Below are 22,705 nucleotides of genomic sequence, written 5' to 3' on the forward strand. Positions count from 1 at the left end.
AATCTGATTCAGATCACCTCAGTGCTGATTTTGTGTTTTGCACATTTATGATGTGAGCACCTATTCCTCTGTTTTTGGTGGCAAAGTATTTCTTGTGAGATATGTTACCTGTTTTGTTTTAGGTAGCTAAAGAAGAGCAAGACATGGCTAACGAGATTAAGGAAAAGTGGGATACTCTCTTCTATGAATCATCAGTAGTTAATCACAACCTTGGAGGCATAAAAAAAACATTCACTAAGGTAACTTTTGTAATGAATCTTGAAGAAACTTAGAAATGGAAAGAAAAACCATTTACACACCTTTCTCTTCAGATTACACAGCAACAAGTTGAGGACTTTAGCAAAGAGACAGAAGATTTCTTCCATAAATTTGTGACTGAGGGGCCTGGTTCTGTTGGGGAAGATCTTGATAAAGGTAAATCGATTAATGTGTGAAAAGTGATGTCTTAAAGACACTACTAGTCTTCAGACAATTCTTCAAATGTTATCTAAACCAAGGAAATTGTGCTTTCCTGATTAACATACAAACTGATCTACCAGGAATGTCAAATCTTTAGTGCTATAACTTGTACAGACTATATGCAAATCCTGTCTTATTTATTCCCCATGATCCCTGGGATTGTTTATCTAAAAAAATTCCTCTCCTTTCCCAGGATTGGAACTCATGGCCAGTTTTGAAAGAGAACTGAAAAAACTGGAAGATAGATGTCAGGAACTGGGCAGTATTGAGAAACTTTTTGACTTGCCAGTTACAATGTACCCTGAGTTAATGAAAGTACAGAATGATGTGAAAGGTCTAAAGCAGGTCTATGAAATTTATGCATTACAAAAAGTAAGTATTGCACTCTGAATATCCAGGTGCAGACATGAGCAAACATACAGCAAAGGTGGGGAAGAGAAGAGGCTGCATTGTCCCCTATTTTTGATCAACCTTGTCCTAAGCCTTTGCATGAAATTAGCTGTGACCTGTAATTGACTGTCACCATTAAATGATTGTAATGATGTTAGTACAGGACTAATAATGTCTCATAGTGGATCAAACACAGTCTCTTATCAGGAACAGATAGGAACAGACCTCCCCCTGTCCCTAATAATCATTGAGTGCATGAGTCTCCTGATCATTTCAGTGGAACTACATTTGGATACAAGATGTATACAAGTGACAATGGGTATCTCAGGCTTTAATTTGTCTTAACTATTTCTAATGAGTTTTATTTTTCCAAGATTAAAATGCCCTGTAAAGTGTGCTCTTAAGTATGCTTTTCCTCTTCTCTCTATTTTCTTTTGATTGTTTCTTATACAACTGGTTGTGTTTGGCTATGAATCTGTCTTGGACAGGAACCTATCTCTTCCTCTACAAATGTTAATACAATTACATCTACATCCTGACTGTGGTCTCTAGATCTTACTGTAGTGGAAAGATTTTGTTGTTGGTCAGAACTAAAAGGAAATACAATTTTTTAAGTCCTAATGACCTTGTTCCCAGGCAGCTAAAGACAAATGGTCTCAGACACTCTGGGTAGACCTCAATGTCCAGGTTCTTCAGGAAGGAATTGAAGGATTTCTTAAAGCCTTTCGAAAGCTGCCCAGACAAGTACGTGGTATGCCAGTGGCCTTTCACTTGGAAACCAGAATGAAGGCATTTCGAGACTCTATTCCTTTGTTGCTCGATTTGAAAAATGAAGCTTTAAGAGAAAGGTTTGCTTTGATTTATTTATATAATTTTATATAGATAGGAAGATTTTTTTCTTCTGTTCAAACTTTTAATTTCAGTTACTGTGGTCATACCATGTCCTGTAGCTTGAAACTTCACTTCCTGCATAATGAACTTGTGTCATAGCATGCAGAGTGACTACAATGACTAAGATTCTTTGTGCATTCCGGATACTGGTTCTTGTTTAAACAGCACTGTGCTAAATGAGGTTTCATTATTATATATTAAATTAGAGTTTCTTTCATTTTTACTGTATTATGGTGGTTGGTACAGTTGTTGATGTGTCAATTTAAAACAGGCATTGGCAAGAACTTATGGAGCAAACAGGAATACATTTTGAAATGACAACAGAAGCATTCACTTTGGAGAATATGTTCGCTATGGAGCTTCACAGATACTCAGATGTTATCGGTGAAATAGTTGGAACTGCTGTTAAGGAACTTAGCATTGAGAAGGTAATGTGAAAAAATGAGAATAACATTAAAAAGACATAGATGACAACAGCCTCAAATCTTTGAAATTTTTATATTGACATGGCAGCATGTTCAGATACCTTCAGGGAGCTGCTATGATGTAACTGATGGCAACTAAGATCAATAGCTTTGTTAATAAGCTCTCACATGGCACGAACTTGTAACTATCTCACCTTTGGCAGCAGTATATTGGAGACTGAAACATAAGTCTTTTTATGCTCACGTGCAGGGTGTGAAGGAAATAACAGAAACATGGGAAAACATGAAGTTCACTGTACAAGAGTACTTCAAAGGCACGGAGAAGCGAGGCTTTATTCTGGGCTCTGTAGAGGAAATTGTAGAGACTCTTGATGACAACAATGTCAGTCTTCAGAGTATTTTGGGCAGTCGATTCGTGGCTCCTTTTTTTTCAACCGTTCACCACTGGGAAAAAACTCTGTCACTGATTGCTGAAGTAATTGAGGTAGGGAAGAAAATGCTGGACTAAGGAAGGGATGTGTGTTACTTATAATCAGGGTTTTCTACTGCATTTTCTTCTCTGATGGCAACATTTGGTTCTTAGGTCTGGACAGTGGTTCAGAGAAAATGGATGTACCTGGAGAGCATCTTTATTGGTGGCGATATCAGATCACAGCTTCAAGAGGAAGCGAAAATATTTGACAGCATAGACAGCCTGTTTAAAAAGGCAAGTAACTGACTTGACTTGTGATCAGCATTACTATTTAGTGCATTTTGCTTCCACTTCCATAGTTTGCTGTAGTCATCTGTGTCATTTGTAACACTGAGAATGGTATGTTCTAATGAATTGAATATGAGTTTGGGAAACTCAGATATATGCTTATGTTTGTATGACTTGAGGAACAGGGTGTTGCTTTTACAGTAGCATCTCCATACTCTCAGCTTTGAAAGCATACTACCACCGTGTTTGCATACAGAGCAGCAATGGGAAAACATATTTAAAACTCTATTTCACTTCTGTAAGAACCTACACTGCTTGTGCAGATTGTGTGCTTTTTCACTAGTTAAATATGATTTAGTATAATCTATTGCTGTTCAGTCTCTTCTAAATTCTCTTTTCTCTCTATGTAGATAATGGATGAAACTGTAAAAGACCCAACAATAAAAACATGCTGTGAAGCCCCAGATCGTCTGTCCGACCTCTATCATATGAATAACGTGCTGGAAAAATGTCAGAAAAGCTTGAATGATTATTTGGATTCCAAGCGAAATGCTTTCCCAAGATTTTTCTTTATATCTGATGAGGAGTTGCTTAGTATCCTTGGCAGCAGTAACCCACTTTGTGTCCAGGAACACATGATAAAGGTACAAAATCTGTCTGCTCACAGTGTCTTGTGGTGCTTTAAAAAGTTTAACAAACTATACTGTACATGCTGTTAAGGGTGTGCTAGTATTTATTGAATACAGAGAGCATCCTGGCAGCATCTTAAATAAGCTTCTGAATAGGTAAATCAAATGTGATCGATTGACTCTTCTTGCTCTGATAATGCACAGCAGCAGTTATGGAAGAGGAAGGTTGATAGAGGTGCATTAAAGATGCACCCAAATGATCAGTCATAAAGAACCTTCCTGGGGAAAAAATCAATGGGTCAAGCCATCTTGTTTACTTTGCAGCTGATGTATCAGCATACATATATCAGCATTTGTATTTGATTACTTAGGAGTCATTTCTCTTTAGAATCCATGGAAATTTTCTTTCACGATTGAACATGGACTAGACACACATCTTTGAAGCTTCGTTTCTAAAATGCCAGTGAATTTCCCTGTTGGTGCATTTCAGATGTATGATAACATAGCCTCTCTGAGGTTTGAGGATGGTGATAATGATAAGAAAATTGCAGCAGCCATGATTTCTGCTGAGGGGGAGGTGATGGAGTTCCGGAAGGTTGTACCTGCTGAAGGCAGAGTGGAGAACTGGATGACAGCAGTGCTGGAAGAGATGAGACGAACAAACAAACGCCTGACTAAGGAAGCTATTTTTCGATACTGTGAAGACAGAAGCAGGTGAAACAATCGGTGTCAAGAATAACACAAATACCTCATGTTACAGAGAAGAATCAAGACTTAATTTTTCAATGTTTAAACAATTTAGCCTGTATTTCTGGGTGTGGAGGGAGATGGATACATGCAAATGCAGTATTTTAACTGACCAGAAAGAACTGTGGTATCTGTTGTATATGAATTCCTAAGCCTTGAGTTATTTTTAGTGTTGTGTGCACAGTATGTTTTTCTCACAAAGAATTCCACTTGGCCATCTTTACACATGGAATAGGCAACTTTGCTATTAGATCATTTCCTAGGCTTTTTAAATACTACAGTAAACCTTGACAGCGCTCTGTACATACCTCTAGAGTTTGGCTCATGTTGTAGTCCTTAGAGGGTTTTTTTGCTGTCCCAGTTAGTTACTTAGAATAAACAGTAAGTCAGCTCCCTCTCTCCATGTGTTTTCCATAGAGTTGATTGGATGTTGCTCTTCCAAGGCATGATGGTGCTGGCTGCTAATCAGGTGTGGTGGACTTGGGAAGTAGAGAATGTCTTTCGGAAAGTGAAGAAGGGAGAAAAACAGGCAATGAAACTTTATGCTCAAAAGATGCATAAGCAGATTGATGACCTGGTTGCCCGCATTACAATGCCTTTGAGCAAAAATGACAGGAAAAAGTACAACACTGTTCTCATTATTGATGTTCATGCCAGAGACATTGTCGATACGTTCGTAAGAGACAGGTAAACACTCCCCAACCTACTGAGAAAATATGAAAGGCATGAATTGTAGTCCCATCCTTTAACCTCATGTGAGCAAGTCTCTCTTGTGTAGCATCCTGCAGGCTCAGGAGTTTGAGTGGGAAAGCCAGCTGCGTTTTTACTGGGACCGGGAGCCAGATGAGCTCAACGTGCGGCAGTGCACCGGCACGTTTTCCTATGGCTATGAGTATATGGGTTTGAATGGACGTCTTGTGATCACCCCACTTACAGACCGTATTTATCTCACACTCACACAGGTATAGTTCTAGAGAAGAGTTTTTACCAACAAGCCCTTTCAAAATGCACTTTTAGGCAATCCCATAACTGTTTTATTGCCACTTCCTGTTATCTCCAATGGGAACACTAATGTGTTTGAAATCAATTGTGATATCCTTCTAAACAGATTTGAGTTCTCATTATTTTGGGTTACTCAGAGATGATGTAGAAGACATTCATAGGTAAAATTTAAGGCTTCTTGTACCTAAGGGTTCATTTGTGATTTTGCGACCAACCTAATATGAATGTTATCTGTCTCCAAAGGCTTTGTCAATGTATTTGGGAGGAGCACCAGCAGGGCCAGCAGGTACAGGGAAAACAGAAACAACCAAGGATCTGGCCAAAGCACTGGGCTTGCTGTGTGTAGTGACAAACTGTGGAGAAGGCATGGATTTCAAAGTAAGAATTAAAGATCTCTGTTCTCTGATAAGGTGCCAGTTACTGCTTTTTTCAGTGCCCAGGATAAAGGCGTATTCTGAACTTTGGCATAAGTACCTCCCTTACTGATACCATCCTGCTTAATAATGAAATATTATAAGAATTGGCTATTTTTAATAAATTCCTGAAGGAGCTTCAAGTGCTTTCAAGCAGGGGAACAGTGACTAGATTATATGTGTTTAAACTAAACTCATCACAGGCAATCTGCAGTTGGCAAATAGTGCTAGATATTGTAACAGATTGCTGCATGTATAAATACCCAGAATCATTACCTAGTCATTATTGTTTTATCATACTTGTTGATGCTTTTCTATAGTCATTGCTGAGAATTCTGTCTTGTTGTTCTTGTTTAGGCAGTTGGTAAAATTTTGTCTGGTCTCGCCCAGTGTGGAGCATGGGGCTGCTTTGATGAATTCAATCGTATCGATGCTTCTGTGCTTTCAGTCATTTCTTCTCAGATTCAGACTATTCGAAATGCATTAATGAACCATTTGAAAACATTTCAGGTAAACATTAACAGAGAAGAGTAACTGTGAAGGCTGATCTTGTTTTTGAGGTCAAGATTTAGGCTTAGACCCCATAATTAGATCAAAGGGCTGCTGCTTCTGTAATTCATTCGTGCTGAACATGTCAGACTCCAGAGTGTGTACTCTCTGTTTCAGAGATGTTAAATCCTTGCTGATTTCCTAATCCTTTGCTAGGTTCTTCCTTTAGGTGTAGTGGGATAAAAGTAATGTAAACAGGATAATAAGAAGTAAATGGGATAATGGCATAGTAGTAATTAGGGAGAGGAGTAACTTAATTTGATGTTGGAATTCAGAACTCTCAAACAGAAAATTGGATTGAGAAGTGTGAAATATCTTGATGTTTATATGGAAGATACATTCATCCCACTCTTTGTATCTGGATGACTATCTCAAACTAAATACTTTAACATACTGTTCTAAGTGGGTGCATGAGAATTTCTGGTTTCCTCTTTTAAGCAAATAGAACTATTTATTTTATTCCAAATACACATTGTTCTAACATTATCTTCTGCCTTTAGTTTGAAGGACAAGAAATTAGCCTTGATAGCCATATGGGCATTTTCATTACAATGAATCCTGGTTATGCTGGTCGGACTGAGCTCCCCGAGTCTGTAAAAGCTTTGTTCAGGCCTGTGGTTGTTATTGTACCAGATCTTCAGCAAATCTGTGAAATCATGCTCTTTTCTGAGGGGTTCCGTATGGCAAAGGTAGGAAGATTTTATTGCTACCCATGTACACACCAATGCATTGTTTGGCTTTCACTTACACATTTGTGATTATCTGACTTTAATCTCAAACAGGTCCTTGCCAAAAAGATGACAGTGCTATACAAGCTAGCAAGGGAACAGCTTTCTAAACAACATCATTATGATTTTGGACTGCGGGCCCTTAAGTCAGTGTTGGTGATGGCTGGAGAACTGAAAAGAGGGTCAGAAGACCTCAGTGAGGTAAATGTGCTGCTTTAGGTACCCTGGGCAGATCATCTTTTTCATTAGGAGGAGGATGTGTTTACACATCTCCTGTAGTTTGCATTGGAAAGAGGCACATTGGTGGTGTCATCTTATTTCTCTGTTCTTACTGAGCTTTATCATGCCTTCTGCCAGGAAGATACCATCAGAACTCAAAGTAGGGAAGTCTGTAGGAAGAAGAAGTATTTTATTTCCTGTTAAGTCCACGATGCAAATATCTAGATGACTATTTCTGGATGAATAGCAAAAGCTGGTTTTTGAACAGTGAGTGCTTCAGTTGTTAACTATGAAGCTCAAGTGTACAGTAAACTTATAAATGAAGGGTTTTCACTACTTCATTGCTTTTTATGGCTTTCTGTACACTTATTTGCTATTTCTGTATGTATGGTTGCGACACTCAGATGCCTAGGGAAATTCTTACTCAAATTTCTTCTTCAAAACTTGGAGACAGATGAAGGAAACTCCTCTGTAAAATTATGTAGAGATGCAGGTTGGCAGGAAATTGGGGTCTAAATGATGCTCTCAAGAGGACCACAGAATTTGGGTATGTTGTTATTTTAACATCAAATCAGGGAAGCTGTGGTCTGAGTCACTCCAGCCATTTGGCATTTAGTTAATATAGTAGAAAAAGGCAGTGTATTACTCTTTGCTATTGGTCTGCTTAATCCTCATGAAATAACCAGTGTTTCCACTAGTAACTGATGCCAGCAAAACATTCTCAAAGCTGTACTGAAGTAATCAGGCAATAGTTGTAAGAGGTGTTTGATGTTACAACATATTAGCTAATTGGGTAGCTATTTAGTAAGGATTGATTTTGCTATGTTTTGTCTAGGAAGTTGTACTGATGAGAGCTCTACGAGATATGAATCTTCCTAAATTTGTGTTTGAAGATGTACCTCTCTTCCTTGGCCTAATCTCTGACCTGTTTCCTGGCCTGGATTGCCCTCGAGTCCGCTACCCTAACTTTAATGATGCTGTAGAACAAGTGCTGGAAGAAGGGGGTTATATTGTTTTACCAGTCCAGGTACAAGAAATATTAATTGCTTGAGTTTTTGTTGTAAGCATTAAGCTGCATATGCACTGCTGGAATGGCTCCAGGAAAGCTTGTCTGGTGTAGACCTGCTGATCTTGTCCATAGAAGAATTATGGACAGCAGTCTATTGAATCCATATTTCTTTTTCAGGTGGATAAAGTAGTTCAGATGTATGAGACAATGTTAACTCGTCACACTACAATGGTAGTTGGACCTAGTGGAGGTGGCAAGTCAGTTGTCATTAATGCTTTGTGCCAGGCCCAAAACAAGTGAGTATAGAATTTGGTGTATGGAAATCAGGTTGTAAGATGGTATAGACTGCATTATTCATCCCTGTGTAGTCATGACAGGATCAGTAGCTGACCATTATATTTACTTAGGTTAAGAATACAACATGGTATCGTGTCATTTTAATATTGCTTTTCATGCTTTATCTGTAGGCTGGGATTATTGACAAAGCTTTACACACTGAACCCTAAAGCTATGAGTGTGATTGAGCTTTATGGGACCCTTGACCCTACCACCCGTGACTGGACAGATGGAGTCCTGTCAAACATATTTCGGGAGATCAACAGGCCTACTGACAAGAAAGAGCAAAGGTGGGCAGGTAGAAACCAGCATGATGGGTTTTAGATGCTGAATTTTAGAGCTTTTATTTTATTTTTTAAATATTTGATACCACTATTTAAAAAACAAAGGCCAAATAAATAGAAAGTACCCAGGGGTCTTTCTGCCCTCTCTGAGTTCCTCAGTGAGGTGGCTTATAAAAAATGAATGGGAGGCTTCAAAGCAGCTGAGCTGACATTGTCACCATTGATGGTACATCTGAATTCTGAAACATGTTAGTAAAGTTAGAGATTAGTCAGTGTCTTTTGGCTCCTGTTTCTACAGGTACATTCTGTTTGATGGAGATGTGGATGCTCTCTGGGTTGAAAACATGAATTCTGTCATGGATGACAACAAGTTACTGACCCTGGCAAATGGGGAGCGGATTAGACTTCAGTCACACTGTGCTTTGTTGTTTGAGGTAAGTAATGACTGTACTGCTTAATACATGCGAAGGGTTAGAAACAGATGAGTCTACAAAGCTGGTACTGTAGCTGTTCTTTGTTTAAGTGTATGATTATTATTTTCTAGGTTGGTGACTTGCAGTATGCGTCTCCTGCCACGGTGTCCCGCTGTGGAATGGTCTTTGTAGATCCGAAAAATCTGAGATATATGCCCTACTGGCAGAAGTGGCTCCAAAACAGAGAAAATGAGGTGGGAATTTCTGTACTTGTTCAGAAAAGAATTCAATCCTGAACTGTAGACAGCTGTAAAAGAAGACCTTTCTAAAGGCAGTCTGATTTTCTGACAACAGATCTAACTGCTAGGAATGCAGCAGAGGGCTGAAGACAGTTCCCAGCTTTTCTAACTTCTGGTTGTTTCTGAGAACCAAAAAAACAGTTCACCTGATTGCCAAAGAGCAAACAGTGAGATTGCTTAGGTCCCTGTTCCTTATATTTGGTTTAAAACCTCAAGTCCAAAGGGAATTGAAGACAGCTTAGTTGCTAGCACCTGATGAATGCAGATTCTCACCTGCTGAAAACCCAGTCCATATACAACAGTGTCACATTTCTTCATGTGACCATACCTTGTCTTTGGTAGAAGTGATCCCTTCAAGAACAATCATACTTGATCAGCCAGGTGTTGATGGGAAGCTCTTCTGTCAAAAATCTGCTTTCAAGGTTTCTGTGTGCTGAATTATATTATTCTTTTGGTTCCTCAGCAAGAGAGAAATCATTTGAATCGTCTCTTTGAAAAATACGTGCCCTGCCTTATTGATATGATTATAGAGGGAATTGTGGATGGCAGACAAGGAGCAAAGCTGAAGACCATTGTTCCTCAAACAGATTTAAATATGGTAAGGAAGAGAGAATAAAGGTAGAAGAAGTTTATCTAAAAAGAGAAATGGAAAGATGGAGAGAGTAAAAATCTCCCAACGAAAGTACAGGAGTGTCTCTGGTGAAATGTCATTTGCTGGTGATAAGCAATAATAACCAAGAGACAAAAGAAGCAGTCAGTTCCTACCAGTGCTTTCCTACTGACATTAATATGCATATCAATAGATACACCTGCAGGGAGAAATGTTCAGCAAACAAACAGCTGAAAACATGTTAAGAGTTTTCATTCATCTAAGTGACAATTCTATTTAGAGTTTTGTCTTGTTTTACAACAGGTGGTGCAGCTGGCTATGATGCTGGAAGCTCTCATTGTGGTCCAGCATGATGATCCTGATGTTCTGGAATGTTTTTTCTTGGAAGCTTTGTACTCCTCCTTAGGTGCTTCTCTTCTTGAAGCTGGGAGAATTAAATTTGATGAAAACGTTAAACGTATTTCCTGCTTGCCTACTGTTAATAATGACAACACCATGGCTAAGCCAGGGGAGCTGCCAGGTAGGATCTTGTCATAGTTTATTCTGAATCCCAGGGATTGCTTACATTAGAAAAGTATTAGCTTCCATGAAGGCAGAACATCATTCTTCCTTCCAGCTAAGTTATCCTGGCAGCGTGTTTTCTGAAGGACTATCAGTGAAAACTACATAGAGATACTGATGCTAGATGAATCTCAGCGTCTCACCTGTCCTCACAGAACAGTAATTCTCTATGCCAAGCTGAAAAGATAAACAGTGAAAGGAAAGATAAAATGTGAAAGGAAAGCCAGTGGAAGGTGCTTATAAAGCAGTAGCGTGATCCAAGTGCTGGACTAGGAGAATTTTGGTTGATGTTTTACTGAGTTAAATGACAAGTAAACAGAACACAGTGTTACGCAGCTTGGTCCAGAATCTTACCCTGCACTTTTATCTCAATCACATTATTTTCTTATGAAATATTTCAGTCTCCTAGAAAACTTCCAGTTGCTTAATGGTTTGCAGGTCAGCTGCCAACTTTGTATGACTTTCATTTTGATGCATCTAAAAAGCAATGGGTACCGTGGATGAATCTTGTTCCTGAATATATTCATAACCCTGAAGTGAGATTTCGTGACATTCTAGGTGAGTGTAAGGTAAAATATAGTGAAGATATGCCTGTAATTTATTATGTGCTCCCACTGAGTGCGTGGCACTTAACATGAGACACCCTCTTTCTGTAGTGAAGGTCATCTGCTCAGGTTCAGTTTCTTGTGATGGCACAAATCAATTTCTTTAATGTTCTTGCAATAGTAGTTCAGCAGGAATAGAGTTGATATTTACAGCACTGTGTAATAAAGAAATGAGGAAAGAATAAAAAGCTTGTTTCAGTTAATAAGGCTTATTAGGAGCTATCAATGCCTTTTACAAGCATGAATAGGACCAGATTCACAGTCTGATCTACCAGAAACTCTTGGAAAAAGTCAGCTCCATGGTTCAAGTAGATAAAAATTACATTCATAAGGCTATTACTGGTTGTTACTTCAAGCACTGTATAATGGTGACAGTTGCTTTTCACAGTTAAAGACAAATTGAGGCACGTTACTTTATAGTAATACTTCAGTAAGATCAAGTTAACTTCACTGACAGAAATAATTACATGATCTCTGAAGTTGCTCCAAAGGGCAGGCTACTCACATAGAAAGAAATTAATCTCGGTAGAATTCTGGGAACATGCTTACGATCTAAATAAATCCTAATTATATCCTTGAAATAGGCATTAAATGGAGCGTAACCCGTCCATAACCCTCCTTTATGAAAGGTAACTTCTTTTTTAATATATCTATAGGAGAAAAGATCCCAACGATAAAAGATGAAAAGATGGATGAGCAATTAAAGATTTCTTTCCACATTGTTAATGAGTTGATATTTCAGATCATGTCTTTGTGCAACTGCATGTTAATAACTTGAGAGTCTGATCCAGCACTATTCTATCAATACAAATCCCCCAGCTGTACTGCATTGTAATTTAACCTGCTGCCTTATTCATGATCTTTTTCAGTGCCTACAGTGGATACAACGCGTACTACTTGGTTACTAGAACAGATGGTAAAACTAAAATGCCCAGTTGTTCTTGTAGGTGAATCGGGTACATCTAAAACAGCAACTACACAAAAATTCCTAAGCAATCTGGACAAAGACCTTTATGTATGTATGAGGCAGTTTGCATTGTTTGTAAAGCTTCCTTTTCAGTCTTTGTGTGTTATGTTTGCATTGGAAGGCCTGAGCCTGTGGGTAGCAATATTGACTTTGGTAACGTGAGTGCAAGCTCCAGACCCAAAGTGCATGATTCATTTGAGAATCCTTCAGGAACAAAGATGTTTTATTCTCTTCTGATACATACAGATTCAGTTTGAGAAAGGCAATGTATATTATTGAAGTGCTAAGATTGGAATTACTTTTCCTTGTCTTCCATAATTCAAGTGAATAAACAGACAAGAGAAGTGTTTCCTGTGTGTAATATAAAGAATATTTTTGAATGCTCTAGCTAAAAAAAAAGGAAGAAAATCCATTCTTATCCATTTCCCCCCCTTTGCAGCTACTGCTAACAATTAACTTCTCTTCTCGTACATCATCATTGGATATTCAGAGAAACCTGGAGACAAACGTAGAGAAACGAACTAAAGACACTTATGGCCCTCCAATGGGAAAACGTCTCATTATTTTCATGGATGATATGAATATGCCAAGGGTAAGTTGCCAGTAGTTTCCAAGGGAGCATAGGGACACTTGGGGTGGCATTGACATGGTCCCTTCATACACAGATCAAATGAGATTCATGGTATGTGCATACCTGGATTTCAGCTCGGGACCTTCAGAACAGTTGGATTTGTGTGCACTCTAGGGGGTGTTTCTGTCTGTAACAATATTTGTCCCATATGAAAGACAGATCCTGTTGGGTCATTTCTTTATGCCATTAAAATCATGTTTCTGTGGCCTGATACTGGCTGCAAGTTATGTATTGTAGAAACTATACTTTTCTCTTTACAAATGTGGTGAAAGAGTAGATGTACATTTAGTTTACCTTGGAGAAGAAGTGCTTTGCCTGTAGGAGACACTGGAATGAATGTTCACAATCAGTGCTAGAGCTTTTCAAAGTGTCACTTGGTCGTTGTACTGTTCTCCTGAGTATGGAACACAATATTTCTACATTTATAGCAGTAATTGGCATGCTGATGCACTGTGCTCTTAATATCTTGACTCTTTTGTATCACAAAGGTTGATGAGTATGGCACACAGCAACCCATTGCCCTGTTGAAGCTGCTGCTAGAAAAAGGTTACATGTATGACCGTGGTAAGGAGATGAACTGTAAATTTCTTCGAGACCTGGGTTTTATTGCTGCCATGGGGAAAGCTGGAGGAGGTCGGAATGAAGTTGACCCTCGATTCATCTCACTCTTCAGTGTTTTTAACATAACTTTTCCTTCTGAGCAATCCCTGGATCTGATCTATGGGTCCATCCTGAAAGGCCACACTGCGGTAATTTCACTAGTTTTAAAAGACTGCTCAACAGGTTCTCTGGTTTTAAATAGACAGGTGTTTCTGTGGTATCACAAGACCTGAAATCTTCTGTTATCGGACTTTTTTATAGTTAGAGCTTCATGCAAACTTTCCCCTTCCTCTTCTCTTGCTCAATGGGTTTACACTGTTTGGATGAATTGTTGAGTAATATCTAAACATTCAAGTCAGTAGATAATCTATAAACCTGGTGATTTTCATAGGTTGAAACCTGTGAATAATTTGGTTACAGTTCCTGTAACCAAATATACAAAGGTCAACTAACTCTGCCCTGAACGACAGGGAAAAATGCAGTGTAATGCAGCACACTGCATTACTAGCAAGTAATTTGCAACAGTTAAATCAGAAAAGAGCAGTTTATCTTTTGCTCTAAAGTACTGGGGAAATTCCAGTCATTGATGTTCTCTGCAGCACTGTGCAGGCTTGGGAATGAAGATGGAGGCTTCCCAAAACATTGAGCTGCAGAATGTTCATAGTACACGGGAATATGAATCTCTGAGTATGTTTGCCCTCCGTTATTTGCAGTACACCAAGCAGGTTTAAAAGCTGTAAAAAGCAGAATATGTTTAATAGCACTGAGCTCTAGGCAGTCTCATGAAAACACCTCTTTTTTCTCATGTTTGCAGGTGTTTAATGAGTCTATATCAAGCATCTCTGACAAGATTACTGCATGTACTTTGGAGCTTTATAGAAGGATTGTTTGTGACCTACCCCCTACTCCTTCCAAATTCCATTACATTTTTAACTTGCGGGCTCTCTCCAGGGTCTATAATGGACTCGTTCTTACAACTCCAGAGAGGTAAGAAGAGAAAAATTGTCTTCAGTGATCCTAAACCTATTTACATTGAGTGACTGAGAGCTAAGATGAGGTAATTTGGTACATGAAATCAGTCACATTTAGTCACTTTTTGATGTACCTTTGCCACAATAAGAAAGTGTTCAGGAACATCCTAAATTGTGATCTTGCTTTCAGATAAACACTTTCTTAAATAAGATATTCAAAGGTAAAAATGCAAGCAAAGGAGTTATTATGAAAAGGACAACCCCCAGGAAGAGAGTAATAAAGTCAATCCAGAGTTTGGTCGGTATGATTAACCATATGGCCTTAGGAATCGTGTCAGCTCATTTGGTGCAGTCTGATATTTCGATGTTAATTCAGGTTTCAAACAGTGACCCAGATGGTGAGAGTCTGGAGAAATGAGTGCCTCAGGGTTTTCCATGACAGGCTGATTAATGAAGCAGACAAAGAATTGGTGAGTAATTTCATTTAGTTTTTAGTAGTCACTGGCTATTACTATGGCAACTGATTTGCAATAGCAACATTACCAACTGTTGGACTTGGGTCTGCAGTCAGGCTGCAGACTAGTCTAACCACGGTGTTGCTCCATTAATCTAAAACATGGCTCATGGAGTTCTCTTTTCTAAAATAGAGTGACTATGGCAGACTAAGCAAGTAGATGTGCTGAGGGAATGGAAAATGTCACTCAGTTTGGAAAAGCAGTTAGCAGTGGCACAAGTGAGAGAGAGCAGTGCAGGGGAAAACTCAGGAAATCACGTTCCAGTCAGTGTTTTACTTTAGGAAGGTTATATCAGAATGTGACTATACAATCAAGTAGGAATAAGAGGGAGAAGAGCTGAGTCCTTAAACAGTGGATTCAGTTTTGGCTGTTGGGCAAATTGAAAAATGATCTGAGTTGTATCTTAAAACACACGAGAGAATGATGCCAGGTTTATACCTTGAGAATTAGGGGAGGAATTGGGGTAAAGTTTACCTATATGGAAGTGAGTTTCTTCACAAGTTGCTTAGATGAAAAGAGGTAGATTAAGATGGCTGCAGGTTTTTATGCTTAACACTTTCTTTAACAAACAAAGATACCTTTCCAGCTCAGTTCTCACAGCTCTGAATATATTGCAACTTTTCTGTATTTGTACATTTATTCAATCTTGCAAGATCTGTGACCAATCTTGGTGATGAGACATCCTTGAATGCTGAGTAGGAAGGTTTATTAATATAACTTTTACACCAGTCTATGAGATGTTGTTTCTTTTTAATGGGCTTCTCTTTTTCTGTCTGAAACTTCTTCAGACTCTTGGCTTGAATGGCTCTTGAACTGTCTATTAGATAATTCTAGAAATCACACATAGAACACAATAGGAGGCTGTGGTCTTTAGATCTCCTAGGGACAAGTATCCCCTTGAAATCAGTCAGTATTTAGGCAAGAATCTGCATTATCACCTCCAAGTGTTACTGGATTCAGAATCATCTCCGTTATCATGTTGCCTGACTCATTTTGTATTGTTGAAGGTACAAGGTCATATAAAAAACCTGATTGAAGAGCATTTTAAAGATTCCTTGGAGCAGGCCATGAGGGATCCTATTCTTTTTGGAGATTTCAGAACGGCCCTGGATGAAGGAGAACCTCGTATTTATGAAGATATCCAAGACTATGATGCAGCAAAAGCTCTCTTTCAGGTAGTGTGCAGCAGCTTGGAGCTGTGCCTGATTCTGTCTCTGTGCCTGAGGAATGGGCAGGAGCCTGCCTTAAGCTGTAGGAAACCTGTTCACTTTCTGTGTGCACATAGTATTTTATGTGCACTGTTACCCATTAGGGGTCTGCAGTAATGAAAATTGAAAATTAGCTGCAGAGTCAGCAGTGTTTTCCAATAGTTTATTTTCCCTGAGGAAGGGGAAAGGAATAATTCTGCTAAATGGGTTGTTGTTTTATTAATGTTCCAGGTTCATTGGTCTCCTAGTAACATTCTGTCTACCTTTCTCTGCAGGAGATTTTGGAGGAATATAATGAAGTTAATGTTCAAATGAATCTGGTTCTTTTTGATGATGCTTTGGAGCATTTAATCCATGTACATCGCATCATACGAATGGATCAGGGGCATGCCCTGCTCATAGGAGTGGGAGGCTCAGGAAAGCAGTCTCTGACGAGACTGGCTGCCTATACAGCTGGATGTGAGGTTAGTGACCCTGCGTCTCTGCAATGAAAGAAGATAAGGAAAGCAATACTGTGATGAAGATTAAATTGGCTGGGAGGAGGGAAGTCAATCAAGGTAAGACCAGGCTGGCATCTCTTCCCTTTGGAATAAAAACAGGGTGAGATGATTGCCAGGAGGTCTAAACTGAGTGTGGGTGATCTGGGCAGGAAGCTGTCAGTGACTGAATCTGGGTATTGGCACTGGGGCAGAAAACAAGGATGGGTTTGTCACCGAATAACTAGTAGTCCCTAACTACTGCTTTTGCTACTTGTATTACAGCAGCACTCCAGTGCTGCTTGAGGAACCTTGTCGTGATTTACACTGTAATGTTTTAGATAGGAAATTTTCCTCTCTCAGGGATACTTTAAGTATCTTACAGAGGCTTGGAAAGGAAGAACAAAAAATGAGGCTGAACACAAAGCAATTTTGAAAATGCAATCCTGCAGGGATGTACAAAGATCATTTTTAATGTACTGCATCATTTTCCTGATACTTTTACATTTACTGGTGATAGGGGCAAAACCCAGACCTCTGCGCCAGTCTAACTGCAATTCAGTTAGCATCACGTCTTGGGTCCATCTGATCCTTCTCAATAGATAATTGCATTCATAGGTATTTGAGATCACCTTGAGTCGAGGATATGGAGAAAGTAATTTCCGAGAAGATTTGAAGCGTTTGTACCAGAAGCTGGGTATTGAGAACAAGTCAATGGTCTTCTTGTTCACAGAGGGCCATGTAGCAGAAGAGAGCTTCCTGGAACTCATCAACAACATGTTAACTTCAGGTGACTCAAGCAGCCTCAATTACTCTCCATCAGTATCTGCTTGTGACTTGTAATCTCAAATGTACTCTCAAGCCAGCTATTACTGTTTCACCCTGTGTCCTCTGCTGCTTTAGTTTCACTTTTCAGTACTGCCTGAAATGATCTTAGCCTTAATAATGGCTTTTGGGTATCTTCTTACAGTCATTAGTATGTGTCTGGGAAGGCAATAGGGTTAATTCATGCTGATCATGATGTTGCAGGAGTCAAATTTCTTCTAAGACTTAGGTATAGCTTCAGCTGCCCCCTTTCATCCTATTGGCTTTTGAATAGCTTTCACCTGAACTCTAGCAACTGCTTATATATATCTGTCCTAAAACGTAGTTTGGTAGCTTTTATTGTATGCAGCAGCTGAAATGAGCAGCAGCTGGCAGTGTGTGACCACCCTCTATAGAAGTTCCTACACAGTCTGATTTGAAAACAGCTGTGTTAAATCTCATCCCTTTCCTTGGGCTAGTTTTTCCTGTTCCTGATTTGCTTATGTCTATCATAAAGTAACTTACACAATATTTGCCACATGATTGAGAGAAAGAAAATGTGAATGGTGGTTTGGGGAGTTAAAAGCACTCTATTTTCTTGTGACACTTGGTGTATGTTGCTGAAGCCCAAACATAAATGAAGGAATTATTCCTCTAAATTGCCTTGCATAATCCTAAATGCTATCTCACTATTTTCCATGGGAGTTTAAGGGAGGGGGAGAAGCATAGAGCAATTAATAGGTTCATTCAAACTCCCAGAATCATTTTTGCAGAGCTAGGCTGTGACTCTGGTTTCTCATCTGCCCTATCCCCACCCATATGGTTTTCTCTTACTGGTTGTTCTCACAAGCATTCTCTTGTCCTTATGTTACAGGAATGGTGCCAGCTCTTTTTCCAGATGATGAAAAAGACAGCATACTAAATCAGATTGGAGATGAAGCTGCTAAAGCTGGCTTGAGCCCAGCTAAAGAGAGTGTCTGGCGATATTTCCTAAACAAATGTGCAGACAACCTTCACATTGTCCTGGGAATGTCCCCAGTTGGGGAAAGTCTGAGAACATGGTGCAGGAATTTCCCAGGTATGAATTGTACACACTGCTTAGTCCCTTCCCTGTCAAGTTCAGGTTTGCAGGCAAGAGCAAATCTTCAGGGGACACTTGGAGATGCCTGGCAGCTAAAGCTAAGCAGAGTGTGTACCATGAATAAGGACTAGCAGTGCCTGGGGTTTTTTTTTCCAGTTAATTACCATGTATCTGTAAGCATTATTGATTAGCATTTACCAGATCAGTTCATTTTCCAGCTGAACAGCTAGAAATCAATTGGTCATCCTCTGAACTGGAAATACACAGCCTCAACCTGCAGCCTTTCTTCTGCAGTTTACAGAAGAATGTGTGGCATTAAATCCTTGTGAAGCGAGGATGGTGGTAAGAGAAACATTGTCCAAAGCCAAGAAAAGGGAGTGGTGAGAGGGACACCCACTGAGAGCAAAACCACCTGAGTGACCCGAGGTGCACTTCAGCAGGTGCCTGAAAGGAGGCCTGGGAAACTGAAGACACGTGAAAGATGGGTATGGGTGGGAAGCCATTCAAATACCTTGTTGCAGCTCTTGACTACATCTTGTAGGATGGTACAGCCTAAGGAACAGTACAATGGGATTGGCAGGACACAGGTGAAAAGTTGGTTTTGACTTTGTGGTAAATTTTCTTGCTAAGCAGGAATCAAATTAAATAGATCCCATGGATCCTTGATGCAAATAGAGTTGAGAACAGGACTGCCTATTAGAGTCCAGTTTTACAAAGGAGTTTTGACATAACACTATCCTTTTATTTTAAGGCCTTGTCAACAACACTGGTATTGACTGGTTCTTGCCCTGGCCCCCGCAGGCCTTGCATGCAGTTGCACAGTCCTTCGTTGGTATGTAAAATGTCAGTGTTTTAAGCCATTAACCATTTGGATAGCCTAAGAAAGAGATTCTCTACTTTGCAGTTACCGTAGATTTCATGATTTGATTTCCCATTGTGCCTGTTACCCTGAGTCTAATTGGCTACATGCAAAATCCCAGGCAAAAAATGCCTTTGGGTTGAAGTTTCTCCCTTGATAAACCTTCAAGTTGGCAGCACTGCAGACAGTGTGGCCTACCAGGAGGCCCAGGTTCACTTCTGAATCTGCTGTGATCATGCTTTTTTTGCCACAAAAAGCTGCCTTTTTTGTGCTTAGCTTAGATGTGGATAAGAAAGATGGTAATTGGCATACTCATAAAAAAAATACCAAACCAAACCCCAAACAAACCTTTGAAATTTGCTATTTCTTCTGCCCAATTATAGGAAGTAGCTCACGCATCCCATCAGAGAGCTCCAAGGCAGTGATTGAGCACATGGTCCTGGTGCATGAATCTGTAGGGGATTTCAGCAAGAGATTTCTGCAGAAACTGAGACGTACAAACCATGTTACACCAAAGAATTACCTTGATTTTATCAATACTTATGCAAAATTGCTGGAGGAGAAAAACGAGTTCATTTCAGGTAAGATTATGTAGATGTTTTCTGCTCTTTATTAAGTGATTGAAATACTTTAACAAGAGAAGAAATTTTGGTGAGAACCCCATATGCAAAACTTGTTTTCTCAGTACTATCTCAAATGCTGTGCTGGCATCTGGCTTTGGACCGATATCCTGGCCACATGTGAATGTTCAGACTCTGCCCAATGGTGGGTTCTCCTCAAATTCTGTGCATAAACCTGAGCCAGAATCTCCCAACCAGACAACCCTCTGCTTGGGGAGGAGTCTGGTTGAATCTAATACCAGCGCAGCCTAACTCAATGCTTGACATTCTTCCTCAAGCAGCAGTTCTTATTCATATTTCAGTGGGCACTGAAATATGTGAAGAGGATAAAACATGAGCAGTGTAATATGGAAAGCGACCTGTGGCACAGGGTCACTGTGGCAGCTTAAGGGACATTAACAACATCTTATGTGGGAGGCTTAGGAAAGGAAAAATCTCAGAGTCATTTTCCTTTCATAACCAAGGTTTGCCTTGCTGCAGAGTGCACCTTTAAGCATATTTTCCTTGTCTATTGCTGTGTGCTAGTACATAATCAATGAATCACTATAATTCTTTCCTTTTTTCCTACCTAGCACTTTGTAAACGGCTGGATGGGGGCTTAATTAAACTGAAGGAAGCGAGTGTACAGCTGGTTGAGCTGAACAAGAAACTTGCCCAGCAAGAGGTTGTGCTAGCAGAAAAATCAGCTGCTTGTGAGGCTTTGTTACGAGAGATATCAGAAAACACAGAAGTAGGTGGGTGGTTTACAACTACTGCAGTGTTTCACAGGCTAAGCAAGACTCACCTAATCTGGGTTTGGTTGGGTTGGAAAACCCTCTGTGAGCTCCAGCTGCTTTTAGAGGAAACACTTGTTCTGTCTGCTGAGCTTGTGTCATGCTAGAAGAGTAGGTCTCCTGTCTTGCTCAGATTGCCATCTTTGCTGTATACTTTCTCTACAAGACTTTACACAACTCAGTACTGTGTTTGCCTTCTGTTCCCTTTCCAAGGTGCAGGGCATAACTTGGGAAAGAGGGACCTTCTGATTGAGAAAATTACTATTAAAGGAAAAACAGAGGGGAGCATGGGAGAAAAGAGTTTGTGTGTGCTGTGTTCCTGACCCCATGATGGAGCTGTAGATATTGGCAAGCTAGCACAAAAAGGCACTGAGTTGATGGCAATTCCTGATTTTCAGCCAAAAGCACATCTATATTGGTATATTAGTATATGTTCTGTATATATATATATGAATAATCCATTTATGGTCCTCCCTTTACAATTCCTAGCTGAGGAGAAGAAAAAACAGGCTGAAGAGAAAGCTATGGAGATAGAAGAACAGAATAAGATTATTGCTGTGGAGAAGGCAGCTGCTGAGTCAGCTTTGGCTGAAGTCATACCTATTTTAGATGCTGCCAAACTGGAGCTTCAGAAGCTTGACAAGTCTGATGTTACTGAGATCAGGTGACTCATTTGGATGTACAGTAGCATAAGTTCCTGGAAATTTACTGGGAGACCCTTATTTGCAGGATCTGAGCCTTGGCCTCAAGTTTGTCACCTGCATTTGAAGGTTGGCACATCAGCTGTCCAGGTGCTGAGGTCACAACCTAATCCTCTGATTCTTAGCCCAGGACTTCCCCTCAAGCCTGTTCTTCCAGTTCTTTGGGGTCTTTCCCATATTTCTCTACCCAGTGTCTGATGCACTAGAAACTGCTATGGCTTTTGCCTGAGCAGTGGCTGCCAAACCCCTTCATTTATCCTCTGTGTTTATTCTGTATGAATAGGAATACATACAAGTTACTTTTCAGGGATGCTTTGATAGCATGAAAATGTATTTCTGTGCTGAGTTAACTTCTCCCTGTGTTTTTATAATATGGCTGGTATTTGGGGATAGATGTAAAAGCACATCCAGTACCTGGCTCTCCCTGAAATAGCAACAACTCTTCCTTCCCTGTCACATTTGTTTAGCTTTATTTCTCTCTTAGAGCTCTGGATTCTTCCTGTACTGCTTCTCCCAGTGGACAGCTGCCTCCCTGCCCTGGGGATGAATATAATGGCCCAGGATTTCAGGCCTTCCACTGTTGAAATCCTTTAGAATTTCATTGATCAAATTGTCTGAATGCAGGAATCTGTTCTGAGCTTTTAACTAATTAATAATTTCTTGTGTGGCCTGGGTTATCTTTTTCACTTTGTGTAGGTTGTCTTACATACAGCGCTTGTATTGCAGTGACTCTTAACTGGAAGTACCCATGTCTGGCATCAGATGCTTTGTCTCCTTTTTCTCTTCCACTGTCTCTTTTATCTGCTTTCTAGATCCTTTGCAAAACCCCCTGTCCAGGTGCAGGCTGTTTTGGAGTGTGTTCTTATAATAAGAGGTTACAAAGAATTAAACTGGAAAACAGCTAAAGGAATGATGTCTGAGGCAAATTTCCTGCGATCCCTGATGGAGATAGATTTTGATAGAATTACACAGAGCCAAGTGAAAGCTGTCCGAGGTAAATTACTGATCTGTAGAGTTGGAATGAGCTTTGGATCTTGCTCATATGATTAGCTATGTCAGTGGCAATCCTTCCAGTGTTTGGGAGGGTGGGATTCACTTTGTGCAAAGGGACAGCACTGTCTGCAGTGCTGCAGGTGTTGCACTGTTGGGATGACTGCAGTTCTCAGAGTTGGAAGACCTTCTGTTGTGGTTACATCCAGTTTATATCTTAGCTAGGGTCTTGCACACTCT

At 39.8% G+C, this 22,705-nt stretch overlaps 1 protein-coding gene across 1 annotated transcript in view; it reads left to right on the forward strand.

The window, feature by feature from the left end:
* Positions 1–22,705, forward strand: part of DNAH10 (dynein axonemal heavy chain 10) — a 53,935-nt gene that overhangs the window by 16,468 nt on the left and 14,762 nt on the right. The window contains exons 21-57 of the mRNA XM_034068448.1: positions 123–239; positions 312–414; positions 653–831; positions 1,486–1,697; positions 2,012–2,168; positions 2,416–2,649; positions 2,749–2,871; positions 3,276–3,509; positions 3,985–4,208; positions 4,659–4,928; positions 5,020–5,203; positions 5,487–5,621; positions 6,014–6,166; positions 6,706–6,894; positions 6,988–7,134; positions 7,988–8,179; positions 8,339–8,457; positions 8,629–8,787; positions 9,080–9,215; positions 9,326–9,448; positions 9,957–10,091; positions 10,407–10,623; positions 11,103–11,222; positions 12,139–12,284; positions 12,676–12,828; positions 13,356–13,616; positions 14,282–14,454; positions 14,815–14,908; positions 15,961–16,128; positions 16,437–16,625; positions 17,256–17,427; positions 18,316–18,519; positions 19,274–19,358; positions 19,769–19,962; positions 20,574–20,735; positions 21,264–21,438; positions 22,288–22,469. Coding sequence (XP_033924339.1) covers positions 123–239; positions 312–414; positions 653–831; positions 1,486–1,697; positions 2,012–2,168; positions 2,416–2,649; positions 2,749–2,871; positions 3,276–3,509; positions 3,985–4,208; positions 4,659–4,928; positions 5,020–5,203; positions 5,487–5,621; positions 6,014–6,166; positions 6,706–6,894; positions 6,988–7,134; positions 7,988–8,179; positions 8,339–8,457; positions 8,629–8,787; positions 9,080–9,215; positions 9,326–9,448; positions 9,957–10,091; positions 10,407–10,623; positions 11,103–11,222; positions 12,139–12,284; positions 12,676–12,828; positions 13,356–13,616; positions 14,282–14,454; positions 14,815–14,908; positions 15,961–16,128; positions 16,437–16,625; positions 17,256–17,427; positions 18,316–18,519; positions 19,274–19,358; positions 19,769–19,962; positions 20,574–20,735; positions 21,264–21,438; positions 22,288–22,469 — 6,220 coding nt within the window. The remainder of the gene's footprint in view (positions 1–122; positions 240–311; positions 415–652; positions 832–1,485; positions 1,698–2,011; positions 2,169–2,415; positions 2,650–2,748; positions 2,872–3,275; positions 3,510–3,984; positions 4,209–4,658; positions 4,929–5,019; positions 5,204–5,486; positions 5,622–6,013; positions 6,167–6,705; positions 6,895–6,987; positions 7,135–7,987; positions 8,180–8,338; positions 8,458–8,628; positions 8,788–9,079; positions 9,216–9,325; positions 9,449–9,956; positions 10,092–10,406; positions 10,624–11,102; positions 11,223–12,138; positions 12,285–12,675; positions 12,829–13,355; positions 13,617–14,281; positions 14,455–14,814; positions 14,909–15,960; positions 16,129–16,436; positions 16,626–17,255; positions 17,428–18,315; positions 18,520–19,273; positions 19,359–19,768; positions 19,963–20,573; positions 20,736–21,263; positions 21,439–22,287; positions 22,470–22,705) is intronic.

Source organism: Melopsittacus undulatus, chromosome 12, assembly GCF_012275295.1.
Source record: "Melopsittacus undulatus isolate bMelUnd1 chromosome 12, bMelUnd1.mat.Z, whole genome shotgun sequence".
In the NCBI taxonomy this organism is placed as follows: domain Eukaryota; kingdom Metazoa; phylum Chordata; class Aves; order Psittaciformes; family Psittaculidae; genus Melopsittacus; species Melopsittacus undulatus.